At 37.3% G+C, this 25,649-nt stretch overlaps 2 protein-coding genes across 2 annotated transcripts; one reads left to right on the top strand and one right to left on the bottom strand.

The window, feature by feature from the left end:
- Positions 1-1,137: 1,137 nt before the first annotated feature.
- spi1a (Spi-1 proto-oncogene a) lies at positions 1,138-13,970 on the top strand. Its single transcript, XM_066667827.1, has 5 exons — positions 1,138-1,309; positions 1,562-1,652; positions 5,869-6,038; positions 9,026-9,179; positions 11,722-13,970. The coding sequence occupies exons 1-5, from the start codon at positions 1,286-1,288 to the stop codon at positions 12,030-12,032; spliced, it is 750 nt and encodes a 249-aa protein (XP_066523924.1). The 5' UTR covers positions 1,138-1,285; the 3' UTR covers positions 12,033-13,970.
- Positions 13,971-14,109: 139 nt separating this feature from the next.
- clpxb (caseinolytic mitochondrial matrix peptidase chaperone subunit Xb) lies at positions 14,110-25,193 on the bottom strand. Its single transcript, XM_066667826.1, has 15 exons — positions 25,017-25,193; positions 24,378-24,441; positions 22,563-22,720; positions 22,298-22,418; positions 21,922-22,076; positions 21,639-21,798; positions 20,650-20,691; positions 19,792-19,968; positions 19,373-19,537; positions 18,669-18,757; positions 17,536-17,700; positions 16,801-17,103; positions 15,830-15,922; positions 15,615-15,721; positions 14,110-15,438 (listed from the first exon to the last, which is right to left on the bottom strand). The coding sequence occupies exons 2-15, from the start codon at positions 24,427-24,429 to the stop codon at positions 15,348-15,350; spliced, it is 1,878 nt and encodes a 625-aa protein (XP_066523923.1). The 5' UTR covers positions 24,430-24,441; positions 25,017-25,193; the 3' UTR covers positions 14,110-15,347.
- Between the last annotated feature and the right edge of the window lie 456 nt (positions 25,194-25,649).

Here is a 25,649-nt window from a genome sequence, read left to right as displayed (position 1 = left end):
GGTTGCATTTTCCATTCCTCAGAATACTAGCAGTCTCTAGCAAATTAAGTGCATTGCTACTACTGTATATTAAAAACAAAAATGTGTATTAGTTATATATATGGGTTTATTTTAAATGTGGTCTTGGGTGTTTTTAAACAAAGACAAAATTTAATATGATCAAATAAGAGTTAAAATTCCCCGTTTAATCATATGGTTTAAACAGTTAAAAAAAAAGAAAGAAATCTGATTTCAACTTATCAAACTCACTTCCACCATAATGATGTCAGAGGGCATTAAGGGGATTTAATCATCTTTAAAATAGAACTGACTGAAATAATCCCTAAACATAATGCTGTAGAATGTTATGACTGGCTTGCATCTACAGACTGTAGGTAATTTTAATGTGATGGGGAATTAATAATGATCAAACATAAGACCAAATAAACAATAGAAACGCAAAATAGACTAGGCTGATGAAAGGCTGTTTTGGACTGCTTGTCTGTGCTGCATCAGTAGCTGCTTCCTCAAAATGACTGAAAACAGACGCTTTGATTAAAAAAAAAAGGAACAAGTTTCTCTTGGAACTTCACTTTGGGTTAACCCTGATGTTTATGACACACGTTAGCTAGGACAATGCACTATCACATCAATTTCCCTTGAATTACTTTGGTTAATAAATATTTTCCCAAGAACTCTGTGTAGATAGATAGATAGATAGATAGATAGATAGATAGATAGATAGATAGATAGATTTTTTTAATGTACCTATACCTTGCTATATACATATAGCAAGACTTTTAATTGTTGAAAATCTGTATATATATTGTCAGAATAATGTTATTTTCTAGATTACAAGTCCTTTAAAGGGTTTACAATACTTATGCATATAGCTAAAATTTTATATATCATGGTTAAATATTATGGTAATTATGTATTGTAAACCTTTAAAATTTATAGCACATGTAATCTAGAAAACACAAATGTTCTAAATCTTTAAGTCAGAAGATACTGGTGAGTTACAAGAGCAAGGCATGAAACGTGATGTGTCACAGGTTTCTGACCAATCAGAATGAGCAAAGCTTTGTGGCCACTGAGCAGCCATCAGCCACAATAAAGTACAGACTCTCAGAGAGACTTGTGACCATTTGGTTTTCTTTTCTGCTATAGAAGTGCTAGTGAAGAAAGAGTACTTTTAAAACACACAAATATCTTGAGAAATCATCAGTTTATGCAATGTTCTCTGAGTAACTGAAAATCAGAGAGAACAGTGAGTAGCACACAACTGGGGAGTCCAGCGTACAGAATGGACGGCTGTGTCATTTCACCTGTGAGTACAGTTTTATTGTGTTGAATAGCATCCAGATTTGCATGTAATTCTCAGCACTTAACTGGCTTAATATATAATATTATACAGTACATTATAAACTATGAGAATATGAAATGCTAGTCAGATTTATAATTAACTAAAATAAGCTGTAAGCCATAGAGCAAATGTAGTAAAATTATTTCTGATCAAAATGCTTCATGCCCTGTTCAATTTTTCCAAACATTTATATTATATTTACTTTCATATTATTAGTGTTCAGAAGAAATGGTTCCATATGATCAAGCTTGCCGACAACTGTATGACTTCTACTCTTACCAGCCCAGCGACCCAGATGGTCATTTTGGTGAGTTGTTTAATAAATAAATAACAATATTATACTTTTCAGCTTTTTATTCAATCATTCTTGTTTAACATTGACCTAGGGCGGTGTTTTGGCTCTGAACACACGCTTTATATAACTAGTTATGAAAATGTATTATCACAATGTAATTTTATATTCTGTCAGAACAGTTTATAGAAGTGAACTGCTGGCAATCTCATTGTTAATATGAAAGAATAATATAGCGAATTATATCAAAAGCAAATAAATCTGGTTAATCACTTACAATGTCCATCTTATTATTTAATTATTCTTCTTATTATAATTACTTTATTAATATTGAATAGTTATTTGGGAAAAATTGTAAACTTGTTACAAAGACATAATCAAAGAATAATTGTGTAATATATTTCAGACCTGTTTAATGGTGTTAATGGCTGATTTAATGGCAAATACCAGTTCTCAGAACATGACAATGGCTAATACTAAAGAAATGGGCATTTTAAGGCTATCTTTTACTAATGGCAGTCCAGATTATTGTCACACTACTGTTTTAATGGATACCATTATATACCGGATATTTCATGCATTTTGGAAGTCTGACAACACTCTTTCCTGTTTACAAACAGCTAAAGTGTGTGACACCTGCTGATCAGAGTGATCATTCTTAAATGACTCATGTGATGTGTATTTAAAGACTCTTCCAGTGAATAAACAGTGACCAAAATATAGGTCAGTTACTCCGTATTCCTCCCAGGCAGATATGGATATAATCCTTTCAGAAGCCCTGGATGAATTCAGACATGTTCCAAACTTATAGCATTTTCTACTGCTGTCCAATCAGGTGAAGGAGAGCTGTATATTAAAAAGGACACTTTTCTGCATTTTTTCAATATTTTGTCAGTTACATCTAAATCAGCCTGTCTTCATTTTTACAGGGTGATTTTTCAAGCTCTCTTGTGCCTTAGAATTTACTGGCTTAATTTTTTTTTGTGTTTCTTTAGGAATAAAATATGTAACTGACCTCTACTCTGATTGACTGTCCTGTATTTTGACATCCAAAACATCTGTCGGTCTTGTATTCTGCCACAATAAAAAGGCAGACCTGAATTCCAGAGTGAACTAATAAATTAAACTGAAACCCCCAATAAGTAAATGAACAATCAAACTCTTTTTTGTCACCACACTGTCTTATTCTCCAGGAAGTTCAGTTACAGACTGTACAATACTTTTTTATTGCTTCAGTATGATTATTCAGGCTAAGTGGGCATTGCCCTGGTGGATATTAAGGTAACACATGAAAAAGGTGAAATCTCAGCCTTAACCCTAACCCTAACCTTGAACTATACCCTAATCCTAAACCTACCCTACCCCTAAGCTCCAAAATATGGGAAGGAGCAGGATATTACTTTGTTATGAGTACATAACATATACAATGCTACCAGAAGATAGGAGCTTTCAGTTATCATATGATAATTATGAATTGCCTGTGTATAAATATCTGTAGTATTCCTTTAGATATCGAATGGCACTCTGCCACTCCAGTGAATGCAGTCCCACTGTTCCCAAATTTGTGCTGCAACTCTATGAATATGACTTAATGAATAGAGATGGAACTGGTCAACATTCTGTTCCTTGGCTTAGAACAGTTTTGGGCATTTTCAAAATCATTTAATCCCATCAGTCAAAAAAAAAAACAAAAAAAAACAAAAACACGAAAATCACAGCTGTGGCAGCATATATTTACTTGCTTACTCCTGAGTTACAAGGCTACTGAAAGACCACAGCTTAGCACTGAATGAAATTGCTGAACCTTCTAAAACTGCTTTTAAAATTAAGAATGCTGAATTTTTATCTTTATTCTACCTGCTGCTGGAAGCTATATTTCCTAAGGAATACACCACCTACTCTATATATGAAGAATGAACCAAAGCAGCAGTCCAGCACAAGAGTCTTACAGTCTTACATAGCACATTGCATGGTGTAACACAATATTACATTAAATGACGGTATTACAGCAGAGGACTGTGGTTATGACATAGAAGACCACAGCACAACACCAATCACACCATCCAGTGTAGCATTAATATCAATCCCCTGGATTCTGACCAATTAGACTGGAAAACATCTGCATTTCATTGACTTAGTTCAACAGTGTATTTCCACATTAAGAAATGTATTACAGTGCATAAATATACTATACAATCACTACTGAGTAGACAAAGTTGGTACTAATACATTACTGTGCAGTCAGTTCTTTTTCATTTTCAGTAAAAAACAACAGGTTAAAGATATTTTTCAGAACATATTTCTGAGAAATAATATAATATAATATAATATAATATAATATAATAGCTATTTTTACCGGACATTATATATATTCCTTAGTGCACAGATTTTGTGTACACAAATAGCCAGAATAATTGGTCATCGCTAAACTACTAATCTAGTAACAGCTTCTGTCACTGTGACATTTTGCATCCTATTTAACTGTAATGAGCAGTCTCAATATGCCTTAACATTTTTATACATAGTTGAATTGATTAATTTGGCTTTTCAAAGATAAGATTTCAAAAAATCTTATCTTTTCTTTTTATTATTCTCTTCGTGATTTTATCAACATTAATCCTCCTAGGTTTTTCATGCTACAGCCACATAACTTCATACGTTCATAGATCCTATGCCAATGCAGGTTGCTTGTGCTTTTTGGACCGATCTGACTCACGCATTTTGGAATACGAGTTTCCAAATTGGGAATTTTTTCCCATAGGAATGCATTGGCCAAAATTTCCACCTGCTCTAACACTGTCAATTTTTAAGCTACAGCCACGAGATTTCAAACAGTCAGACTAGGGCACACCGAGACCCATCACATCGATAATCAGACCTGTTTAATACCTCCTTCACTTGAATGGGGGATGACTAGAGTGGGTGATGTCATCGCACTCTAGCTCCTCTGCACAGAAAGTCTTTTTTCACTTTTCAGCCAAAATTTCCCCATAACTCCCTTATACTTTCACCTAGAGATTTCATTTAAATTTTAATTGGTAGTGAAATGTCATCTTTTTATCATTTGTACATTTGAGATCCTTTGAAAATACAGTTTTTGAGTTATGAATTTTTGTTCGGCACTAGGGAGGGTTTTGGCTTCCATAGAGTTCAATGTATTTGAGAGTGTCTCAGTTTCAAGAATTTGTTCTGTGATTAACTCGTCATGACACGATCAGTTATGGCTCAAACTGCAAAATCTTTACACCAGATCGATCCCCAGAGTGCCCTTGTTACTACAGTATGTTTGGTTAAAAAATGAACAGGAAAAATTTTGAGCTATAAGCATTTGTATGGGTGGAGTACCCCCGTAGGAATTCTTTGAATTGTGAATCTCTGAGTCCTTCCTCTGTGTGTGTGTGTGTGTGCGTATGTGAGAGAGAGAAAGGGAGGGGGAGGAGGAGAGAGTGAGAGTGAGGGGGAGGGGTGTGAGGAACACAGAAATACAGCCAGTCTCTAAGATTTTAATGGTCATCTTTAAGGTGGAAATCCAAATAATGTGTACATGTTAATAAAATTGTGGGTTTCTTAAGGTGAATTTTTTTTAAAAGGTGGCAATCAAAATAATGGCGGTCTTTTTAAAGATTTAAGGGTAATTTGAAGTGGTTATTTATTTAAGGTTTAAAAGTATTAAAGGTTTAAAAGGATTTAAGATTTAAGGTATTTAAGTCTAATTTAAATGGGGATTTTTTAAAAGTTGAATTTTTAGTAAGGTGTCAGTCAAAGTATATTGGCAGTCTCTTTAAGCTGGTGGTATTTTAAAGGTAGTTTTGGATATATTGTTCTATAAATTTGAAGTCATAGCCATTAAGCAGTATATAAGCTAATGTGGCAACGATACTAGCAATACGTGACAAGCTAAATTCACAGACGTTCTTGAACTTTCACCCTCTAGTTATTTAATGTTGTTGTTTTTAATTATTAATTTTTCTATGTGGTGTGGATTTGTTTCTTGTATTGTTGTGCTGTGAATGCCTGAGACTGATTATAAATATATTCAGAAGTTAAACGTCTCCTCACAGAAAGTCCCTAGTGTTGAAGGACCACATACAGGTCTAGGGTCCAGCTGGACATAAATGAACACTGTAGCAGTGAATTCAGTGCTGGAGAATTTGCACTCTGTTTACCACTGTAAAGAGTCTCTTTTTCTCACCTCTCTCACTTATTCTCTCTCTATTTTTTTTTTCTAAAGAAGGGGGCTGGGACTACCACACTGCTGTCCATACTCACCCAAGTGAGCTGGATGTCCCTCTGAGTGTACATTTAACAGAACTGCACCCTGCTCCCTATGGTGATCTGGAGACCTATCACCACACCCTGGAGTCAGGATTGGGACCTCTTCTGCCTGTGGTTCCTTCTCAGGTCAGTACACTCAGGGTGTTCTTTTACTTGTAGTTCAGAATCTAAAGTTATTCACACTTCTTGAAATGATCCCAGAAATCCCATATTTCTATGCCATTCCACATATTTGAGGTATTTGAGGTACCACACAGAGCATTCTAATCAGCTAGTGGTGGAGAACAGCTCATACAGCAGTTCTGTAGTCAGTTACCAGGAAATTGCAAGCCATGGTTAAAACTTCCGTGGAGAGAACCAATGCTTGCCACCACAGAGCCTGAACTTCACTTCTCCCAGAGAGGTACACAGAATTCACCCAGATAAATAAATATTGGGTGACCGTGGCTTTTGTTTGGTGAAAGAAAGGACGAGCATTCAGCCCAAAGCACACCATCCCCATCATCAAGCAGGGATTTTCAAGCCAACAGGCCAGACAACGTTGTCAAAGTAAAAAAAAAAAAGCCAAGGTGATCAAGAAATGATCACAGAAAACAGTATCAACATTTTGGAGAAGACCCACCAGAGTCCAGACACCAGAGTCCAGACCAGAAACCCATCTAGAAACTGTGGAGGGAACTTAAGACTGAGTTTAAGAAAGCCTTCTAACCCCAAAGCCACGGAGATCACTGCAAAAGAAGAGTGGACCACAATCCTAGTGGAGAAAAGCTTGCAGAAAGCTTGTTATTAACTGTATAAACATTTGTATTGCTCTAATGGTAAATACGTTTTTTTTTTCCAGTGACCCTGAACTGAACTGGATAAGGGTTACAGATAATTAATGAATGAATGTATAATAATAATAATAATAATAATAATAATAATAATATAATAATAATAATAATAATAATAATAATAATAATAAATATATGGAATGTACACAGGAATTTTTCACAGATTTTATTTTTACATTTATCTCTGTTACAACTACAAAATCTTTCCGTCTTTTGTAATTTGCTTATGTAATTTACAGCCAGAATAAATGTAAAAGTCAAAAATAAATATTCACTCTGTATCAAAATTTGGCACATTTATTATTAATTTTAGGCTTGCCTGTTTATGATTAGCTTTTTTGTTCTCTAGTGTGAGAGGGGTGTGTTTGTGTGAGCAGAGTACACCACAGCTTCATTGATACTTGTGATTTAATATGTTATTTTGCTTGCATCATTATTAATGCACTGCAGTGTAGTGTGTGTGTGTGTGTGTGTGTGTGTGTGTGTGTGTGTGTGTGTGTGTGTGTGTGTGTGTGTGTGGCAGGGCATGGGGCCCAGGGGTATTATGCTAGTTTTATAAAGATGTGTGTGTATGTTGGTGTGTGATGTTGATAAATCACAGAGAGGAGTGTGGAGAGTGTGTGTAGAGATGAGCCGAGAGCAGGATGTGACACAGAGCCTTTTGTGAAGAGACACATACACTGCAGACATTCAGAAACACTACAGACTGATTGCCCAATGCTGTCTTTTCCTGACTGTGCACTGTGGCCACTGCAGTGGCTTGGTTAGACACACACACACACACACACACACACACACACACACACACACACACACAATTCATATGTTGGCTGCAGATGTGTTACAGAATCCCACACTCAGATGTTATATGTAGATATGTTAAGATTATACAAACCTGTATATTTACAGTGACATATTCAAACATCTTAAAATACAGTGGTGGTGATGTTATTTTTATAATTGTTATTGTAGCTTATGGCTTTAAAGCTAAGGATAAAAAAATTGTCACTGTGAAATATTTGCAGACACCTGCTCAGCTAACATTTCTTGAGATTTGAAGGGCCCTTTTTTGCAATAGAAACAGCCTCTGCTCTTCTGGAAGAGGATATAAACAACACATTGGAACATTTCTGTGAGAATTATTCTTGCATCCAAGAACAGGAACATCAGTGAGGCGATGTACTGATGTTTGATAATTAATTCAGGATTAAAAAAAACTGCTTCACATTCCAAGCTGAGACATATAGGATTGGGCATGACAACATTAAACATTTCATTAAACATGGTGATATTTCATGTGGGGCAACTCGGGCAACTGTGGCTAATGATTAGAGAAGCAGACTTCAGCCTGGAAGGTCACTGGCTCTAACCCCACCACCAGCAGGAAGAAAAGAAAACACTGTCTTCCTCCCTCAGTCCACCTGTGAAGTGCACCTACTTGTTCCCTTTGTGCAGAGGATGGCTGCCCACTGCTCCGACTGTGTATGTGTGTGTGTGTGTGTGTGTGTGTGTGTGTGTGTGTATTGCCACAGTTAAGTTAACTCCAGAGGACAAAAAAATACAAATAAAAATGTTTATTTATTTATTTATTTATAAGGGTTGTTTTCATACTTTTAGACAAGTAGTCCACGGGACACTAAAGGGATTAGACTGCATTCATTTAGGTACAAAAGAATTCAGCAGGAGAAATCCAGACATTAGAGTGAGGACTGAAAATGTAAGTGAAAAACGAAAGGATTTTAAAGCAAAGGAGAGACTTTGTTCTTGCATTGATGCAAAATTTAAAAATGTTACATCCTTCTGCCCTTTTTTGTTGACCCATAGCTTTTGCAAACAGTTCCTCTTTCATTTTAAAGTAACCCTGTGGTTTCCAGGACTGTGTTCTCTGAGTATTTTGTCTTGATAAAAAGAAAATGGACAGAGATCAGATGTAAAACTGAAACCTAAATAAAAATAGCTTACAGGTTGTTCCCATGATAATACAAAAAATCTATTCGTCCGATCTAATTAATAGTTATGTGAGTTATATAAGTCATAAAATAAATGTATAATGCTCTTGGGGCTTGAATGCCATCAAATCCTCACACAGTCTGTATTATTATGAAAGCTACTTGAATTATATAATACAAAATATATAAATATGTATTATCACATATTATCACATCAATACAGTGAAAAAGATGATTATAGTTGTTATTATATTACACCAATTCATTTAAAAGGATTCAATATTTATACAGTTGGATTGCTGAAGCAAAGTGTCTGATGTTTTGTCCACAGTTTGCCTACGTCTCTCACCAAATGTACCAACGTTCCACTCCAGTCAACTGCAGCACAGATGAAGAGGACATAGGTGGCAGCCCACCATTTGAGGTGTCTGAGGGAGAGGAGGATCACGAGGACCATCATGCCAACACCTCCAGCTCCATAACAGGTTAGTTATGAATGTGGAACTAAGTAGTGTGCAATTGTGTGGGTTAGTACATGAGCCTAAGGTCACTATACTCATAAATATGTGTCAGCTAAAGGGATATAAATCCCTCTGGAATTGGGCTGTGGATCATTGGATCAGCTTGGTTTGGATATTTAACTACTCTTAAATATCTGCATCAGATCTCACTTATTCTGTTGTGCCTGAATGCCATCAAATTCTCACATAAATCTTCCAACATCTAATATAAAGCCTTCCCAGAAGAGTAGTGTCTGCAATATTTGGAGCCTATAGCAACATTTTTCAACAACGTAGTCCTACACAGTGATTTTGACCTCAGTTGGCATGCTCATTTATGATTGATTTTTCTTTTGACAAATGTCAAAGAAGCAGTATCAGATATGTTTTATTGCTAAAATGGCGGCACAGTGGACCTGTGGTTGTGGGTTCAAGTCCAACTCTGGAAGACTGTCTGTGAATATGTCTGGTGTGTTTTCCCAGTGTCCACGTGGGTTTCCTCTGGGTGCCCTGGTGTCCTCTCACAGTCCAAAAACACACGTTGGTAGGTGGATTGGCGACTCAAAAGCGTCCATAGGTGTGAGTGAAAGTGTGTGTGTGTGTGTCACCCTGTCAAGCACTGGTGCCCCCTCCAGGGTGTGTGATACCGGGTAGGCTCTGGACCCACAGCAACCCTGAACTGGATATTGCTAAAATAATTCCTATTAAAAATTACTTAGGTCACTAGGGAGTTATTTTTAAATTTACCCAGAGTCACCACTGACTAAAGCTGCAACTGCTTACTGTAAGGCATTCTAGAACAATGACCTAGTGTGTCTAAACTGACCTCAGCAGGTCTGAGTAAACACTAGGAGTATGCAGAAAAAGCATTTCAGCCCTTTAAGCTCCAGACAATAAGTAATGTTAGACAGGGTACAGCCTACCTTCTGGTAGAGAGTTCTATGTTTTAAAGTCCCCCTCGTGTCATCTACACTTTATGCCTTAATTCTGTATGTATTTGTGTGTACGTATAAATATGTAATTACTCCCCATTCTATTTCCATTTACTGCTGAGTAAGGGTGCCATTTTATGGGCAATATAAATGATGTAAGAATTTTATTGTCTCGTGCATAACTATTAAATTAATGGAAGGACATTTTCTTAAAATGATCTTACTTCACTGAGATGTCAGCCATATTTCAGTGTACAATGATGATAAACGTTATTATTCCTGGAAGGTACTAAAAGTATTTCTGTGGCTTTGGATAACAATAAGTGAATTCAGTTCAGTTTAACATTATAGCCAGTATACCAGCAAAGTGTTAGACATCCATCCATTTATTCGTTGGCTGTAACTGCTTATCCACCTCAGGGTCACTGTGGGTCCAGAGCCCACACGGAATCACTGGGGGCAAGGCAGGTACACACCCCGGAGGGGGCGTCAGTCCTTCACAGGGCGACACACACTCACACCTACGGAAACTTTTGAGTCACCAATCCACCTACCAATGTGTGTTTTTGGACTGTGGGTGGAAACCGGAGCACCCGGAGGAAACCCACACAGACACAGGGAGAACACACCAAACTCCTCACAGACAGTCACCCGAAGCGGGAATTGAACCCACAACCTTGAGGACCCTCCAGGTGTGATGGCGACACTACCTGCTGTGCAACAGTGCCGCCCTAGTGTTGGACAATATAACAAATTACTGTCAGGCTACTTCTCTGGTGCAGGAACAAAAACAATAGCTTGAAAACAATGGACAATACGAGTAATAATGTAATCTTTAATAATGTAAAGATAACACTGGAAATTTATGAGAGATTCGAGAGAGTGCACAAAGCCAGAGTTTCCCCACCAACATCAAAAAACACCAAATTATGATTCCTCTCCACAGCTTTTAAAGCTCTGTTTGTTGTGTGACCAATCTGGATTCTCCCTAGAATCTCCCTAGTTGTCAGACTCATTCACTCATGGCATTTTGTGGTTTATGTTTTTTAGGACTTTGATTAAGACAGAGTTTGGTTGACAAAATATGACGACAGGGTGGAAAATTTGTACTTAAACACGCAGTCATATTTTATAATTTAAAACCAACAAATTAAATTATTAGGAAATTCACATTTCAAGTCTTTAGCTGTTTTGCCCAAATGTTTGTTCACCTGCACATTCAAAGTTTCTTCTGAAATTACACAAGATTAGACAAGGATTTGATTACATTCAGCACACGAGAACATGAGACAGGTCAGGTGCTGATGCATGATGATTAGCTCTGGACCAAAACCACAGCTCCAACTCATCCCAAAAGTACTAAATGTAGGTTAATCACTGCAGAGTTCACAGTTCCACTTCTCAGTTTTGTGGGGTTTTATTGGGGGCCTTAGGCTCACATGCTGCAATGACAGGGTATCTCATGGAGATTTAAAAGGCATTACAAATCTGTGTCTAACTACTCTATGGCCACTGAGTTCACTACTTGTAATGGGTGTCTACAAACCTTAATAGAGTGTGTGAGCGACAAGCATATTTTAATATTTGTCCTCCAGGCAACAAAAGAAAACTGCGCCTTTATCAGTTCCTCTTGGAGCTGCTAAGAGATGGGGATATGAAAAACTGCATTTGGTGGGTGGACAGAGAGAGAGGTACTTTTCAGTTCTCTTCCAAACACAAGGAGGACTTGGCCAGCCGCTGGGGCATGCAGAAAGGCAACCGGAAGAGGATGACCTATCAGAAAATGGCCAGAGCCCTTCGCAACTATGGCAAGACAGGAGAGGTAAAAAAAGTCAAGAAGAAACTGACCTACCAGTTCAGCAGTGAAGTGCTGAGGAGGATGTCAGCGGAGAGGAAGTTTCACTGAGAGAGAGATAGAGAGAGAGAGAGAGAGAGAGAGAGAGAGAGAGAGAGAGAGAGAGAGAGAGAGAGAGAGAGACTGCTTCTGCAGAACATTGAGGTCCATTGTCCTCTAAAGTTTATCTCAGGGACTTCACACTATAATATTTGTATGAGTTTTTTTTTTTAATGAATTATTAAGTATGAATTATTTTGAAAATAATTTCATCCCTTCAGGTACACAATGCTAAAGCTTACATTACAAAAAGTTCAGCCATAATATTAAACTGAGTATCTTGTTTCTACTCCCAATGTCCATTTTATCAGCTCCACATTCCATAAGTGTGCATCTACTTTAGTCTATGTTGCTCTGCATACTTTGTTAGCATGCTTTCACCTTGTTCTTCAATGTTCAGGAACTCCACAAGGGGTTTTGGTGGTTAGTCATTCTCACTGCAGTGACACTCACGTGGTTGTGCTGCATTAGTGTCTGTTGTATTCGTATGAGTGGATCAGACACAGCAGTGATGCTGGAGTTTTTAAACACTGTGTCCACTCACTGTCCACTTTGTTAGACACACCTACCTTGTTGGTCCACCAGAAAAAGTAGCTCATCTGTTGTTGCCCAGTTTGTGTTAGTCATCTTCTAGTCCTACACCAGTGGACACAGGACTGTGTTGGTGGACCAACACAGTCCAACAGTCCAACAGTGACACCGAGGGGTTTAAAAACTCAAATAGCACTGCTGTGATCCTTTCAAATCACTGCAAGGCATGCTATTATTCCACCACAGTCAGTGTCACTACAGTGCTGAGAATAAGCCAACACTCAAATAATAGCAGATCTGTTGTGGTCTTGTGGGGGTCCTGACATAGATCAGCAGGGTGAATTGTGGCTTAAAAGAGTGTGCAGAGCAACAGACAGACTACAATCTGTAAGTGTAGAAATAGAGTGCAGCCTTTAGGTCACTTTAATATTACAGCTAACAAGAGTATAATGAGACTTGCATTTTCAAAATTGTTTGATAACTCTATAAAACAACTTTATAAGGACAAATTATGTACATCTGATATGATTACATCTTATTTTCCTTGTATTAATGAAATCAACTGGTGCTACAACTAGTGATAGGTCATCTGAAAACAAAGGGTCCCTTTTAAGTGAACATTAAGATACAACTACTTCCAAAGAAACATTTCATTGTTTGTTTATATCTTTGTAAATCTGCCACATTCACTGTTGGTGAATCCACATTACCCACATATCTGTTCGATGCAGTGTAAGCATCAAGTTTCTTAGACCTAGGGACTGGTTGCTTATTCAGGTACAAGATTAGATTAAGATTAGAAATGTAAAGGTGCTGTTTTTACATTTATTCAATATAATTAATAAAATTACAACATCATATTATTATTTGAATTGAAAGTGTATTGACACTAAGCTTTGAAATATTATATACACCGATTTTAAAACAAAATCGCAGAACTCGAAAAAATAAACCTATACACCGTCTAAATTGCAATATTGTGTGAAGCCCTGCAGCATGAATACAATTTACATATAGCCCAAACTTTAATTCTGAAAATCTCAGACAGAAAGCATACTCATTTTGAGATTATATATTAGAAATTCAGAGCAGGAAACAAATCTGACTTGATTTTTCTCTAGAATATATTAAGCCAAACTACTTGGAGTGATTTTTTTTTTTTTTTTTTTTAAGATCTTACCACACAGAATTTTTGAAAAATCAGTGGATTTCCCCATTACAGGGATATTATATCTTATATTAAACAAACAAAAAAAGATAAAAATAAATAAAATAAAGTTTAAAAATAAATAAACCGCCTGCGGTAGTTTCAGGATTTTATTCCTATTAAACATGCATAGCTTTCATTAATTTATTCTCAGTTTTCAGATAATGACTGTGTGTGCACCTGAAGGGCTCAACAGACAAATCAATGGCATAATGCCAATTTTAAAATGATTAAATAAATGTAATAAATAATTTAAAAATACAACGGGCGATGGCTCGAAACAAGAGACGTCTAAGAGTTGAAATGTCGGGTATGGGTGGTCCAAGTCATTTGATCTGAAACCCCTAACCCCTCAATTTGGTAAAAACTCTCCGAGAAAGAATAAAAACAACGAGTTAGAGATAACGAGGCTGAATCTCCAAGACGCGGCTGGGTGATCACTCGATCAGGGAACTTGTTGTGTACTGCCCTCTATATGATAACACTTGCACTGCAGAATATGAATATGAATATATATACTTTTTTTTGTTTGATCAAGGCGTGTTGCTTGATCACAGATAAATAAAGCAACATAGAGACAGTTTTTTATTTATGTTTTAACGAAATACATATATGAATCTTTGAGACTCCAAACTTAACGGCTTTGGTGGTGGTTAATTACATTTGAAATGGAGGGGAATGGAATCTCGTATCATTAAAAATAATAAAATATAATGAAAAGGAGCAGAGTGAGTCATCTGGGTGTATAATGTTTAACACGTTATGAAGATGCTTCACTGAACATTGTACTTAGGTGTGTGTGTGTGTGTGTGTGTGTGTGTGTCCACAAAAAATATTAGAATTAACTAACCCTTATAAGCTCTTCCAGTGCCTGAGGTTTGATATAAACAGAACATACACACATCTAGATAGGGTGGAGCACATTCACAAAAAAGGTATTACTTGTTTTTTTCCTGTGCTCATAAGGGTTTAAAATCACAATCATTTATATCGGACTTCTTTGTTTAAAGTATTTTTAAAATACTAGAGCAGCTTCACATTTTATATAGCAACTGTATAAACCAAAAGCTTTGTTAAAACAGGATGGCCATGGTGGCAGCCAGGAATACTATTGATGAGAAGAGGAAAAAGTGGGTCATATCAGGTGCACCAAATATTTGAAATTCCTAGCTTTATACCTTTAAGTGTACAATATGATCCCAACAGGGCAATCATTCCCTTTCCCTCCACTGTGCACTCATATAAAACAAAAAATAAAATCACACACAAAAATGTATTCTGAACAATATAGATTTATCTGTAGATATATAAAAAGATTAACAAGTATGCAAATACACTTCTGGCCCACTGGATTTATGTGTAGTTTGTACATGGTGATTTTACAGGTCAGGGGACCAGAAGTTGATTAGAAAGTCTACTTAACTGCTCTTGGTTCAGTTCATGTATTTTAAGAGTTAAATGTTCCTGCTTTTTTATTTCTAGCTGAGGTCCCCTTTCTATGCCCTGGTCAAGAAAATTGTGCTTTTGTTCTCAAAGTGACTGGTGTTCAAGAGCTCGGAAAAATCTCTAAATGATTCCCAGCTGGATTATTAGTTGTTGGCAACATCTGCCTGTCTCGGCCAGTTCTCCTCCTCGATGCCAGAGTCATACTCCTCTTCTGACTGCTCTTTAGCTGGAGCCCTGCATGAAATATACATACTTTATTTGGTTCAAGACAAATACAATAGAATCAACACAAAATAACCATACTGTAATTATAATTAGCTAGTTCTAGTACTGGTGCAAAATTGTGAACAAGAATGAAAAATATAGCTGCCTGTGACACATGCACTCAATCAGAACAGTGACAAGTTTACCTGATATAGCGTGACTTGCTCTTGCCCAGAACCACATCCTTATTCAGCTCCACAGCCATGATGTCTGAATGTGGCACTTCAAACATGGGCTCCAGCAGCAGTTTCTCCTGCAGAAGACAACACTGCCATCAGACTCTTTAATTTCAGCTATGGAGTGGGGGGAGAAAAGGAAAGAGAAAAAAAAAAAAAAAAGGCAGTTTGTGTGTTTTATGTACCATAATAGATCTGAGGCCTCTGGCTCCTGTCTTCCTCTCAAGAGCAAGTCTGGCAATGGCCCTCAATGCATCTGGAGTCACATTCAGCTCACACTGAAACAGAGAGAATTCTAAAATGTTCTGAATTTTACTGTGAATTGAATGATCAGGGAAGTCCTGATCCATTTTTGTCATGTAATATTGTACATATTGTGACAGAAGGTAGATAATACAGCTGCACACAGATTAAACTTTTATTGCCTATTAATTTCAGGCATGATTCTATAAGCATTTGATTCATGAAAAATTCTACAGTACTTCACTAAAATAAATAAATACACACTGTTTTATAATATTGTGACATGCTGTGATTTCAACATGTCTGAACATGAAATATAGGCAAATCTTTCCTCTTGGCATTGGATGTGTTGGATATATATATATATGTGTGAGAGAGACAGATGGTACCTACACTGCTCGACACTACTGGGATGTTTTGATTTTTCCAAGTAAGGACTAAAACATGCCATGTAAACATTGCAGAGCACTAACCAGACAAAGAATCGTTACTCTACATGATGAAAGGCAGAAATCTGCACAATCAAGCCATTGATAAAATCTTCACACTAGAGTAGTTATCAAAATTGTTTTTATCTCACCGAAAATGGCATGCAGTTGTGAAGAAATACAAATGTTCCTTGGGTTTTTGGCCAAAAAAAAAATATATATATAGTGCGAGCTGGATGGTGTAACAAAAATATAGGAAGGAATTTTAAAAAATAAATAAAATAAAACAATAAAACATACACTGCTTTGTCTGTCCCCAAAAAACAACACCTGAGTTCATAAGTAAATGACACTTAAATGTTACAGCTTCATTTGCCCACTCTTCTCACTATAGGCACTGTTTTGCGACGTCACCAGCTAAAGTCGAGTAGCACAGGTACCGTGCAGTGGAAGAGAGTCAAGAGAGAACATGTGAGTTTGTTTACCTTGTCCATGCTGAAAAGGGCCTGATACTGTGGCACCACTGCGTTGCGGGGCTCTGTGAGAATGCGCACAAGCGTCTCTTCGTCCAGACTATGCAGAGGCACCACGACTGGCAGGCGTCCCACAAACTCAGGAATCATGCCAAACTCAATGAGATCTCGTGCTTCCACATGCCTTAGGAGCCTGTCCTTCTCCTCGATCTCTGCTACTGTGTCCGTTTCACTCCCCGAGCTGTTGGCCAGGTCTGCTGCTGCTGCTGCTCGCCGTCCCTTCCCCAGGTTAGAGGGGGTTCCAAAACCAAGGTACTGCAGCATTCAAGGATTCAGAGTTAATGGGGATCATGCTGATACAAAGATAACCTACATGCAGTTAAAAAGCTCAAACTAATTTAATATTTGTACTTAATGATCATTTTAGAAAAGACAATGAAAAAAGAACATCATTCAAAAGAACAGCCTTCCTCTCCCTCCTCCTTGATTTTGGGAGAATCTGAACAGCACCGCAATTGTGATCTAAATCCAGCTTAAATATTTATTATTAAGATTAATGTTCCCACATAAATATTGATCATCACAAGCTTTAGTGATTGGAAAATTGCAATGTTAACTGCTTTAGCCTTCTATTCTCCTTGTTTGATTATTAATACTGAAGCAGTTAGCCTTCCCTGGGTGCCTTAAAACATTAAACTGATTGTCACCAGTTTCAGCAAGAAGAGAACTCTGAATAGATACCCTTACCTTTTCATTTTTCCTGCGGCTGATGATTCGGTCCAGTCCATTGAAGGCCCCAGAAGCAACAAAAAGGATGTTGGTGGTGTCAACCTGCACAGTTTCTCCTCGCAACTTCCTGCTGTTTTTTTCTGGGACATTCACAATTGTCCCTTCAAGAAGCTTTAACAAACCCTGAGCAGAGACACAGATGTCCATCAGCATTTATATGGAAAACAGCCTAACTATTGGAAGAATAGGTAGGATTCATATACTATTCTAAGAAATAAGATGCATGTGAATTAATGCAGCACTTTGGACACAATATTAGAGAAAAGCTTTTAATAAGACCCTGATCACACATTTTTTTTACACATATTATCTTAAGCAACATTCAGTCCAACAGCATATACACTCTCTGACATCACACTGGCATTGTTGCCATTAGTCTACAAGTCACCACACTCTGGACACACTTTCAGTTAGTTAGCTTAAATTCAATTGATGTGCTTTGCTGCCTTATAACTGTGGAAAAAATCCCCTTCTCAGGGGAAATGATTACATTAAGAGAACAATAATCAATTTACAGCCATTAGCTTGAGATGGACCTAAAGACTTAAAAGCCTTGCTTGGACAAAATAACAGTAGATTACTGTAAGTGTGTTGCTCTTTATGGTTTCATTACTACCATGCTGCTCACTGATTCAATGTGTTACTGGAACTCATTAAGAATCACTGCAACTCCCAGCTGTTGTTTTTTTGCTAATATTCAATAACAATTTATGAAACCTTCTTCCTGGCTCTTGCACCACTATTCATTTTAACTTTGCCAACACAGTCGTTATGTGTGTATTGTGCACCTAGATCAATTTTGCAATGCATGAAGTGGTTCAAATTTATGTAATGTGGTGTTAAGGTTTGCTGATAGGAATGTATAACATGCTGGCAGGTTAACAAATTACGCCACTCTTCTCAGTAGTGAATCATCGCTAGAAATGGCAGAGGCATTTTCAGAGGCAAACACAACTTTCATCTTCAATCTATTCTACAGTTACCCAGTAATCAATATGACAGAGACCAATATGTAGGTATACACAGAAGTGGTAAATAATATCCAAGTGTGAGCTGTGGCAGCTTTTGATAAATCTGCTCCATATACACACCTGCTGGACACCTTCTCCCCCTACATCTCTGAGTTGATGGATTCCTGGAACACTGCCAATCTTATCCACCTCATCCAGAAACACTATCCCTGTAGGGCCAGTGCATACACACACAGACACAGAGTGAGAGTGAGAGTGAGAGTGAGCGAGAGAGAGAGAGGATTTTCAAAATAATCAATAAATAAAAGCTACCGATATTCACACAACATCCATGGCTTTATCTCTACTGGACACATCTGGATTTACTGAAATTCTAGGTTAGTGTCTACAGTGCTTCAACGGCTTGTGTATTTAATCCAGTGCAAGTCAACACCACCCAAAAAATATAATAATAAATAAATGAATTAATTAATATTGTGTGTGTCTGTTCACCTCCATTTACAAGGTTCTACATTGTTCTCCTCTGCTCTATCCATCTACAGCTTTCTCCTCTATTCACTGTTGTTTTCTTAAAGTGATTTCTTCTCCCTTATCACCTCATCTTCTAAATATTCAAAGACAGCCATCAACATTACACTGCTGTTGTTTGTAGGGTTGGTGTGATCTGATGTTACAAGACGTTTAGGACACTAGAGGTAGATACAGTAATTTTACACATTTCAACACTCCACAGTCTTTAACCCTGGCACTGCTGTATATGTAATTAAATATCTATGACAGTGCTGAAATGCCTTAGCAAGTTTTTATTACCCAAAAACTCCTACCTTGCTGGGCTTTCTCCACAGAGTAGTTGGCATCTTGCAGCAGTTTGGAGATAACCGACTCAATATCTTCACCCACGTAACCTGCCTGAGTCAGGGTGGTACAGTCACAGATGGCAAAGGGAACATCCAAACACCTGGCTAGAGTCTGTGCCAGAAGGGTTTTACCTGAAGGAAAAACCATCAGCAAAATTTGAAAATTACATTTTCAGAATATCCATAATTTTTATTTTAACTTAGCCTGCATTTATTAAGGCTAGCGAAGCGGTAGCTGGTGGTAAGTGATAAGGCTCTGATTTATATTCAATATATGTTTTTTAAATTTATTGAACCACCATTTAAAATTATTCCCAGCCCAAGGGATTCTGTAAATGTTATAAATGTTATGGTAATTGTTCTTGAGGAAAATGCAGATCACACACCAGATCCAGTAGGTCCTAACAGCACAATGTTGCTCTTCTCCAACTTAATGTCGGCATGGGTGGAGTCCAGCACCTCTCCACCTCTTTTCTCCTGAGGAGCCTGCTGGGTGGCCTGTTGCTGAACAGAAGCTCCAAGAGCATTGCCATGGGGACTGATCCCAGCAATCTGAAGCAACTCTGTTGACAAAAAACAACAACATGTAAACACATATTTCAGATGTAGAATCCAGAAATCATAGTTTTCAAAAGATTAAAAACAATAGTTTATTGGAAATTACACTGGGGTTCAGCAGTTCAAACACTAATCACAAATCTGGGCGTTTGTCTTATAAATAATAAGTGTAAAGTTTCTAGTGATTTATTCTATTCTTTTCTAACATGGGGCTGCTTTCTGGGTTTGAATCAATCATATATTTATCAGATAGGTATGCGTAACAACTTCATTCCTATTAACATTAATATTTATGATCTGAGATCATTGTATAACATACAAATTATGTCATAAGAGTGTCCCAGTTTTATGATCTGTACTCAACAGGTCATTGTAAATCTCCTGCCAGCATGAGTCCTATAAATAAAGCCAGCAGAGGGTCAGTGTGGAGTTACTGAATGTAGAAGTGCTGCATAAACTAGGTCACTAGGATAATTTATCCCTCTGTCCTGAAAGATGTACTGTATAGAAATCAGCAATGACCCAACATATTCTCACATGACTTATCTATACAGTTCAGTTTTATTATTTAAAAGAGAAGTAATGTTGTGACTGTAAAGTGTAGCATATTTACATGCTGTTGGAGGGGAGAATAAATTCAGTCAGATACAATATAGAGCAGTGGAGTTTAAAAAAAAAAAATTTACTTGTAAACCTGTATTCATCTTCCCGTCTTCTGATCTCTAGTTCTACAAAAGAGGAGAAAAAAAGAAAAGGTTTGTAACAATAAAGGACTAAAACAAAAAACATTAAAAGCCTTTTGGAATTAGATTTTGGAACAGCTGAGATTGAAATCAACATTCGCTGGTTTCATGCCAATTTCAGAACCAAGGAGATCAGCTTTAAGAACATGATGAAACACTTTAAAATGTCTTAAATAAAAAAAATGTAAAATATTGCCTAAATTAAAAATTATTTATTTAAAAGGCCACTTTTCCACTGCATGGAATCTGCTCGACATGCTTTTCCCTGGTCGCTTTTACACTTCCACAGCTCTGCTGCAAAATGTAGCTGGTGATGTCACAAAACTGGAACCACAGGCTTTGAAAACCACAACAATGGCTGCAGTAACCTTAGGTGCTGTTTACTCATCCTGTATTCACTGGTTGTTTTTTTCTTTGAAAACACAGCTCTGCTCTCCAGTTCTCACAGATCAGCAGAGTTTGTTTGTTGTTGTGTGTCCAACTCTCGCTGGATTCTTTCACTGGTCACTAATTCAAGAAACACCTGAAGCTCTTGAGATCGCGGCTGTAATTTAAAGAATTTACAGATGGATAGTTTGTGCTGGAGGTCTGCATTTCGCTGTGACTGACAAGTCTCTGAGGCCATGCAGCTCTCTGCAAGTTTTACACGTCACGTTTAGTATTGACTCGGCTCACTTGTAACTAGCAACGTCTAGACACTAAAAAAGTACCAGACTGGACATAAAACTAGAGCAGAGCTGAGGAGAGCAAATACCATGCAGTGGAAAAGCACCATAAGTTTAATATAAACATTTGTGTGTAGTGTGCAGTAAGTAGGGGGGGGGGGGTATTTTGAAATCTTTGTAGCTGCTTTAACCCCTTGCATGTATAAAATGTGACATAAAAAGCTGACAAACAAAAGGAGCAATGACGGTTTATACAAAGACACTAACCCCGGGGAGTAAGAGAACTTGGCTTTTCTGCCTCCACTTGCTGTCTGCCTCCTGCTGGAAGGTTGTTGTAGATTCGTTTGTAATGGTTATACACTGCAACAGACAATACCTTCTTTGCATATGACTGGCCAACAACGTATTTATCGAGGTAGGCATAGATCTGCAGAGAAGCAAACAAAGTTTTTGTTTCCACTTTTTATTAATGCTACATCAAACTATTTTACAAAGGCTTTAACAGCAGCAATTAGCCACATATTTCACTGTTTGGTGCAAATGATCATACCTTTTTGGGTGGTGGGGGAGGTTTCTGAGCAAATGCCAGTTTAACAGCTTCGGCGGCAGATTCTGCCTCTTTGTTTAGACCCTTCTTAGAGTCAGTTTCAGAAAGCACCACGAAGAAGTGATGACACTTTTCACATTTCACAAAACGGGTGGATGCTGAAAAAGGGGGAAGTCAATATATAAAAGATGCTTAATACAACTAAGTGAGATTTCATGAGAAATGATCTGCCATTTAATCAAGAAAATACAGAACACACATGTATAAGTTCAATTCATTAAATATATTCTACAGGATCTAAAACAATGAAGCGTTATTATGAGCTGAAAATGCACTGACTTCACATTCATACTCAGCGAAAGTCTTTAACTACACTTACATACAAACGTCTCCACATGTGTGCAGGGGTCTCCACATTTAGGGCAACGAAGCTGACTGCCTCCTTTGCCAGACCCCCCTGAGCCCATCGACCTCTTCCCAACCATTTCTGCCACATTCTTCTGCTCATACACAAAACATGGACAGCACAGTAAGATCATGGTCCTACAATTACGGTATAAACGTTCTCTTGAAACACATATATAGTGTACTTTATATATACTTATGTATTTAGAAACAAAGTACAGTGCTGGAACAAAACCCACCTTTCCCCCATCGCTGGAGCCACCATTAGGTGTGTTGTCCTTTGAGGCGAAACACACTGAAGTCTCTGAAAATGATCTAACTTGCACTGCTGTGGGTAGGTGAGCTTCAAGGGACACTGATCTGAGAGCAAACAACTGGATTCGTGTGCCTGGAAACCCTGCAATTGTAGATGGTTTTAAACATTCAGTTGTAAGCTATTCCACATAAATCATTTATTAATTTTAAACACCCAATCAATTTAAATATTTTTATCTTTCAAATTAAGATATTTCATTTAAATGTTAAAATTGTACCAAATTCATGGATGATTACTTTCTGTATGCAGCAGTGAAGATACTATTTCACAACAAAAAATCCATTTTGAAGGTCTTTTTGACCTGACCTTGTATTTACTCACAGGGAGTGCAGAAATGTCCTTCAGACTTTTCATAGAAAAGCACTAACTATTGTATAAAAATACAGATACAATATGAGTCCTTCAGTGTTTTAAAAATAAAGCTTCAACTATAAATATGGAGCTAAATTAGTGCCAGAACAAAAAAACAATGCATTGTGTAAATATCATACTGTTTGAGGAAAAAAAAAATTACCACACTGTGTACAAATACAGCATGATTTACACCAAAAAATATGATTGTTGCAAATGCATATGTGACTGTCATATATAGCGATGTTTTCTAATATATTGCACATAGACAACAAATGTTTTACAAATACAAAAAAATGTATTGATTTCAAACACCTGATCTGGAGTATATAGAACAATCTAGCAATCACAATTTCAGAAGAAACCACAGTAAAAAAAAAAAAGGTCATTATGTTCAATTTAGTCTGACAATTAGTTTAATATAGATATTAGTGTTTAAACATGTAGCTGAATATTTTTAGAGAAATACACATCTTCTCCCATTGGAAATTCTGACAAACACTTTAAATTTCATCATCAAAGCCAATTCTCTTCTGAGTGCTGCAGAATCCTTTCATATAGTATGACTGTGGAAAACCAACATTAAATACTTAACTGCTTAAGACAACGGCTTCTAGCTTTGTGAATATGATCATGAAAGGATATTAAAACATTAATTTTTAATATTCAAAGAAATAACTTATTTCTGTGCTTCGCAGTAGAGATGGCATAGTACCAGGTTTTCTTTTACAGTAAGTCAAGGCACAGCCAAATAATTAATATAGCACAAACCCAAAGGCAGTTCAAAGTGTTTTAAATACATAATATAGAAAGAATAGCAGAAACATAAGCAAATTCTAAAACAAAAAGAGAAGATCAAATATAATAAAGAAAATACAACAGAAGCTGATACGGATACTGAAAGCAGGCTAATACTGAGAACGATATGATAATTCAGTAAAAAACTATTTAACGTTTTAACTGAAGCACTTCGGCCACACACTGATACCAACAAACAGCTGATAAAAGAATATGTACATGAATTAATGCTATTATTTAATGTGTTAGATTCAGTCAGAAAGTTATCTTCAGTTTCTCAAATATACACAGATATAATTCATTAAAACTACCACAAGCTAAAAACCGTAGTTAAATAAAAATACTCAGTGAACATCGCTGTATCTTTGACAAAGTCTTTGATTAGTTTGATCATACATTGAAGTCACCTGTTTGCTATTGGTCAGGAACTCTGAATTTATTAAATGGCTATTACTAAACACTCTGACTAATTTACTAAATACCTGTTTGTATTTTGGGCATTATGGGGGGTAAAGACTTTAATACAGAAGTGTTATTATGTTAAATAGGAAACTAAAATGGAAATTATTTGCTTAAACGGTGCACTCACCTTTGTGTGCAGAATTGAGGAGCACCCTGAGAGCAGAACAAGTACAGGACATCTTCACTGAGTTCTGGGGAAAGGGACACGGAGTTGTGAGATAAGACCACAGGAATAACGGGTAAATTATCTTATAGAAGACAAGCTTCAAACAGCCAACATTATGAAGAAGGCATAACTTAGTTTTACAAGTAAGATTTAGGACGTAATATGAGCTATAGCTGTTGTAGATAGAGGGAGTCCCCTGGTAACCTGCTGTGTTTTTCCCCCCCTAATATCACAATAAATAAATAAAACAACAACAACAAGGCCGGTAACACCGCCACTACTGCTACATAACCGTACTATCTTCATAACAGTCTGTAACGAGCCGCACTGGGAACCAATTCACAAACAATAACACAAAGCAGCTGCCAGACATTTCTGACAGTACACTCTCAATAAAGAGCGCAATGTCCTAGTTCACAAACCAAAAAACAACCAAGTCCTCAACCTGACGCACACACTTCAGTTCTCCAGCTTTAGCTTTAGCTTTAGCTTTAGCTCCAGATAGTCCAGCTCAAGGCTGACGGAGCTGTACCTCTGACTCTGTAAAGTAGGACAGGCCACAGACCAAGCTCAAAACGCTCCAAACACCGAGTGTCTCACCCAAACGGCCGCTGTCTCAGCAGCTCCTGTCTGTGTGATGTATGGAGTAGAGTCGGTTGTGTGGAGTCGATGTCAGTGTTGTGTTTCTCTCCTTTGCTCTCTGCTGTGTCACTATAGAATACTGTTTACAACACTCCTCCATCACACACACTGTAAAAGAGCCCCGAGCGCCGCCTGTCGCTGCGGAGCTGGTCTCACACTTTCAGGGATCGTCTAACTTCAGACATACTGTACGTTCAGAAGTCTGTAAACACTTATCCAACACGTACTCTGAAATCAAATGTATTACCTGAGAGTGCTAAATAAAACAAGTAGTGTTTTAAAGGTTCTGAAAATCTGAACGTGGAATACATTTTCCACTCCTCCAAGTCTTAAAACTTTAATGCATTCTGATTCTCATGAAGTAATCCTAACCCACATAAAATATGTTGAGGTATGGGCTCTGTGGTGGCCAGTCACTTATTGTCAGAACACAAGCATCTTCATTTTTGATTTCCTCATCAGCCTCCTAAAGAAGAAAGCTCTGTGTGCTGTTGGTGGCCTTCAAGTTCTTGCAATGATGTAGTTTTGGAATTATTGTTTCCCCCATGTTTTTCTTTTTCCATTCCTTTTACAAGGGATCTCAGAAATATC

Source organism: Hoplias malabaricus, chromosome 4 (assembly GCF_029633855.1).
Source record: "Hoplias malabaricus isolate fHopMal1 chromosome 4, fHopMal1.hap1, whole genome shotgun sequence".
NCBI lineage: Eukaryota > Metazoa > Chordata > Actinopteri > Characiformes > Erythrinidae > Hoplias > Hoplias malabaricus.
This window is presented reverse-complemented; position numbering and strand designations above follow the sequence as displayed.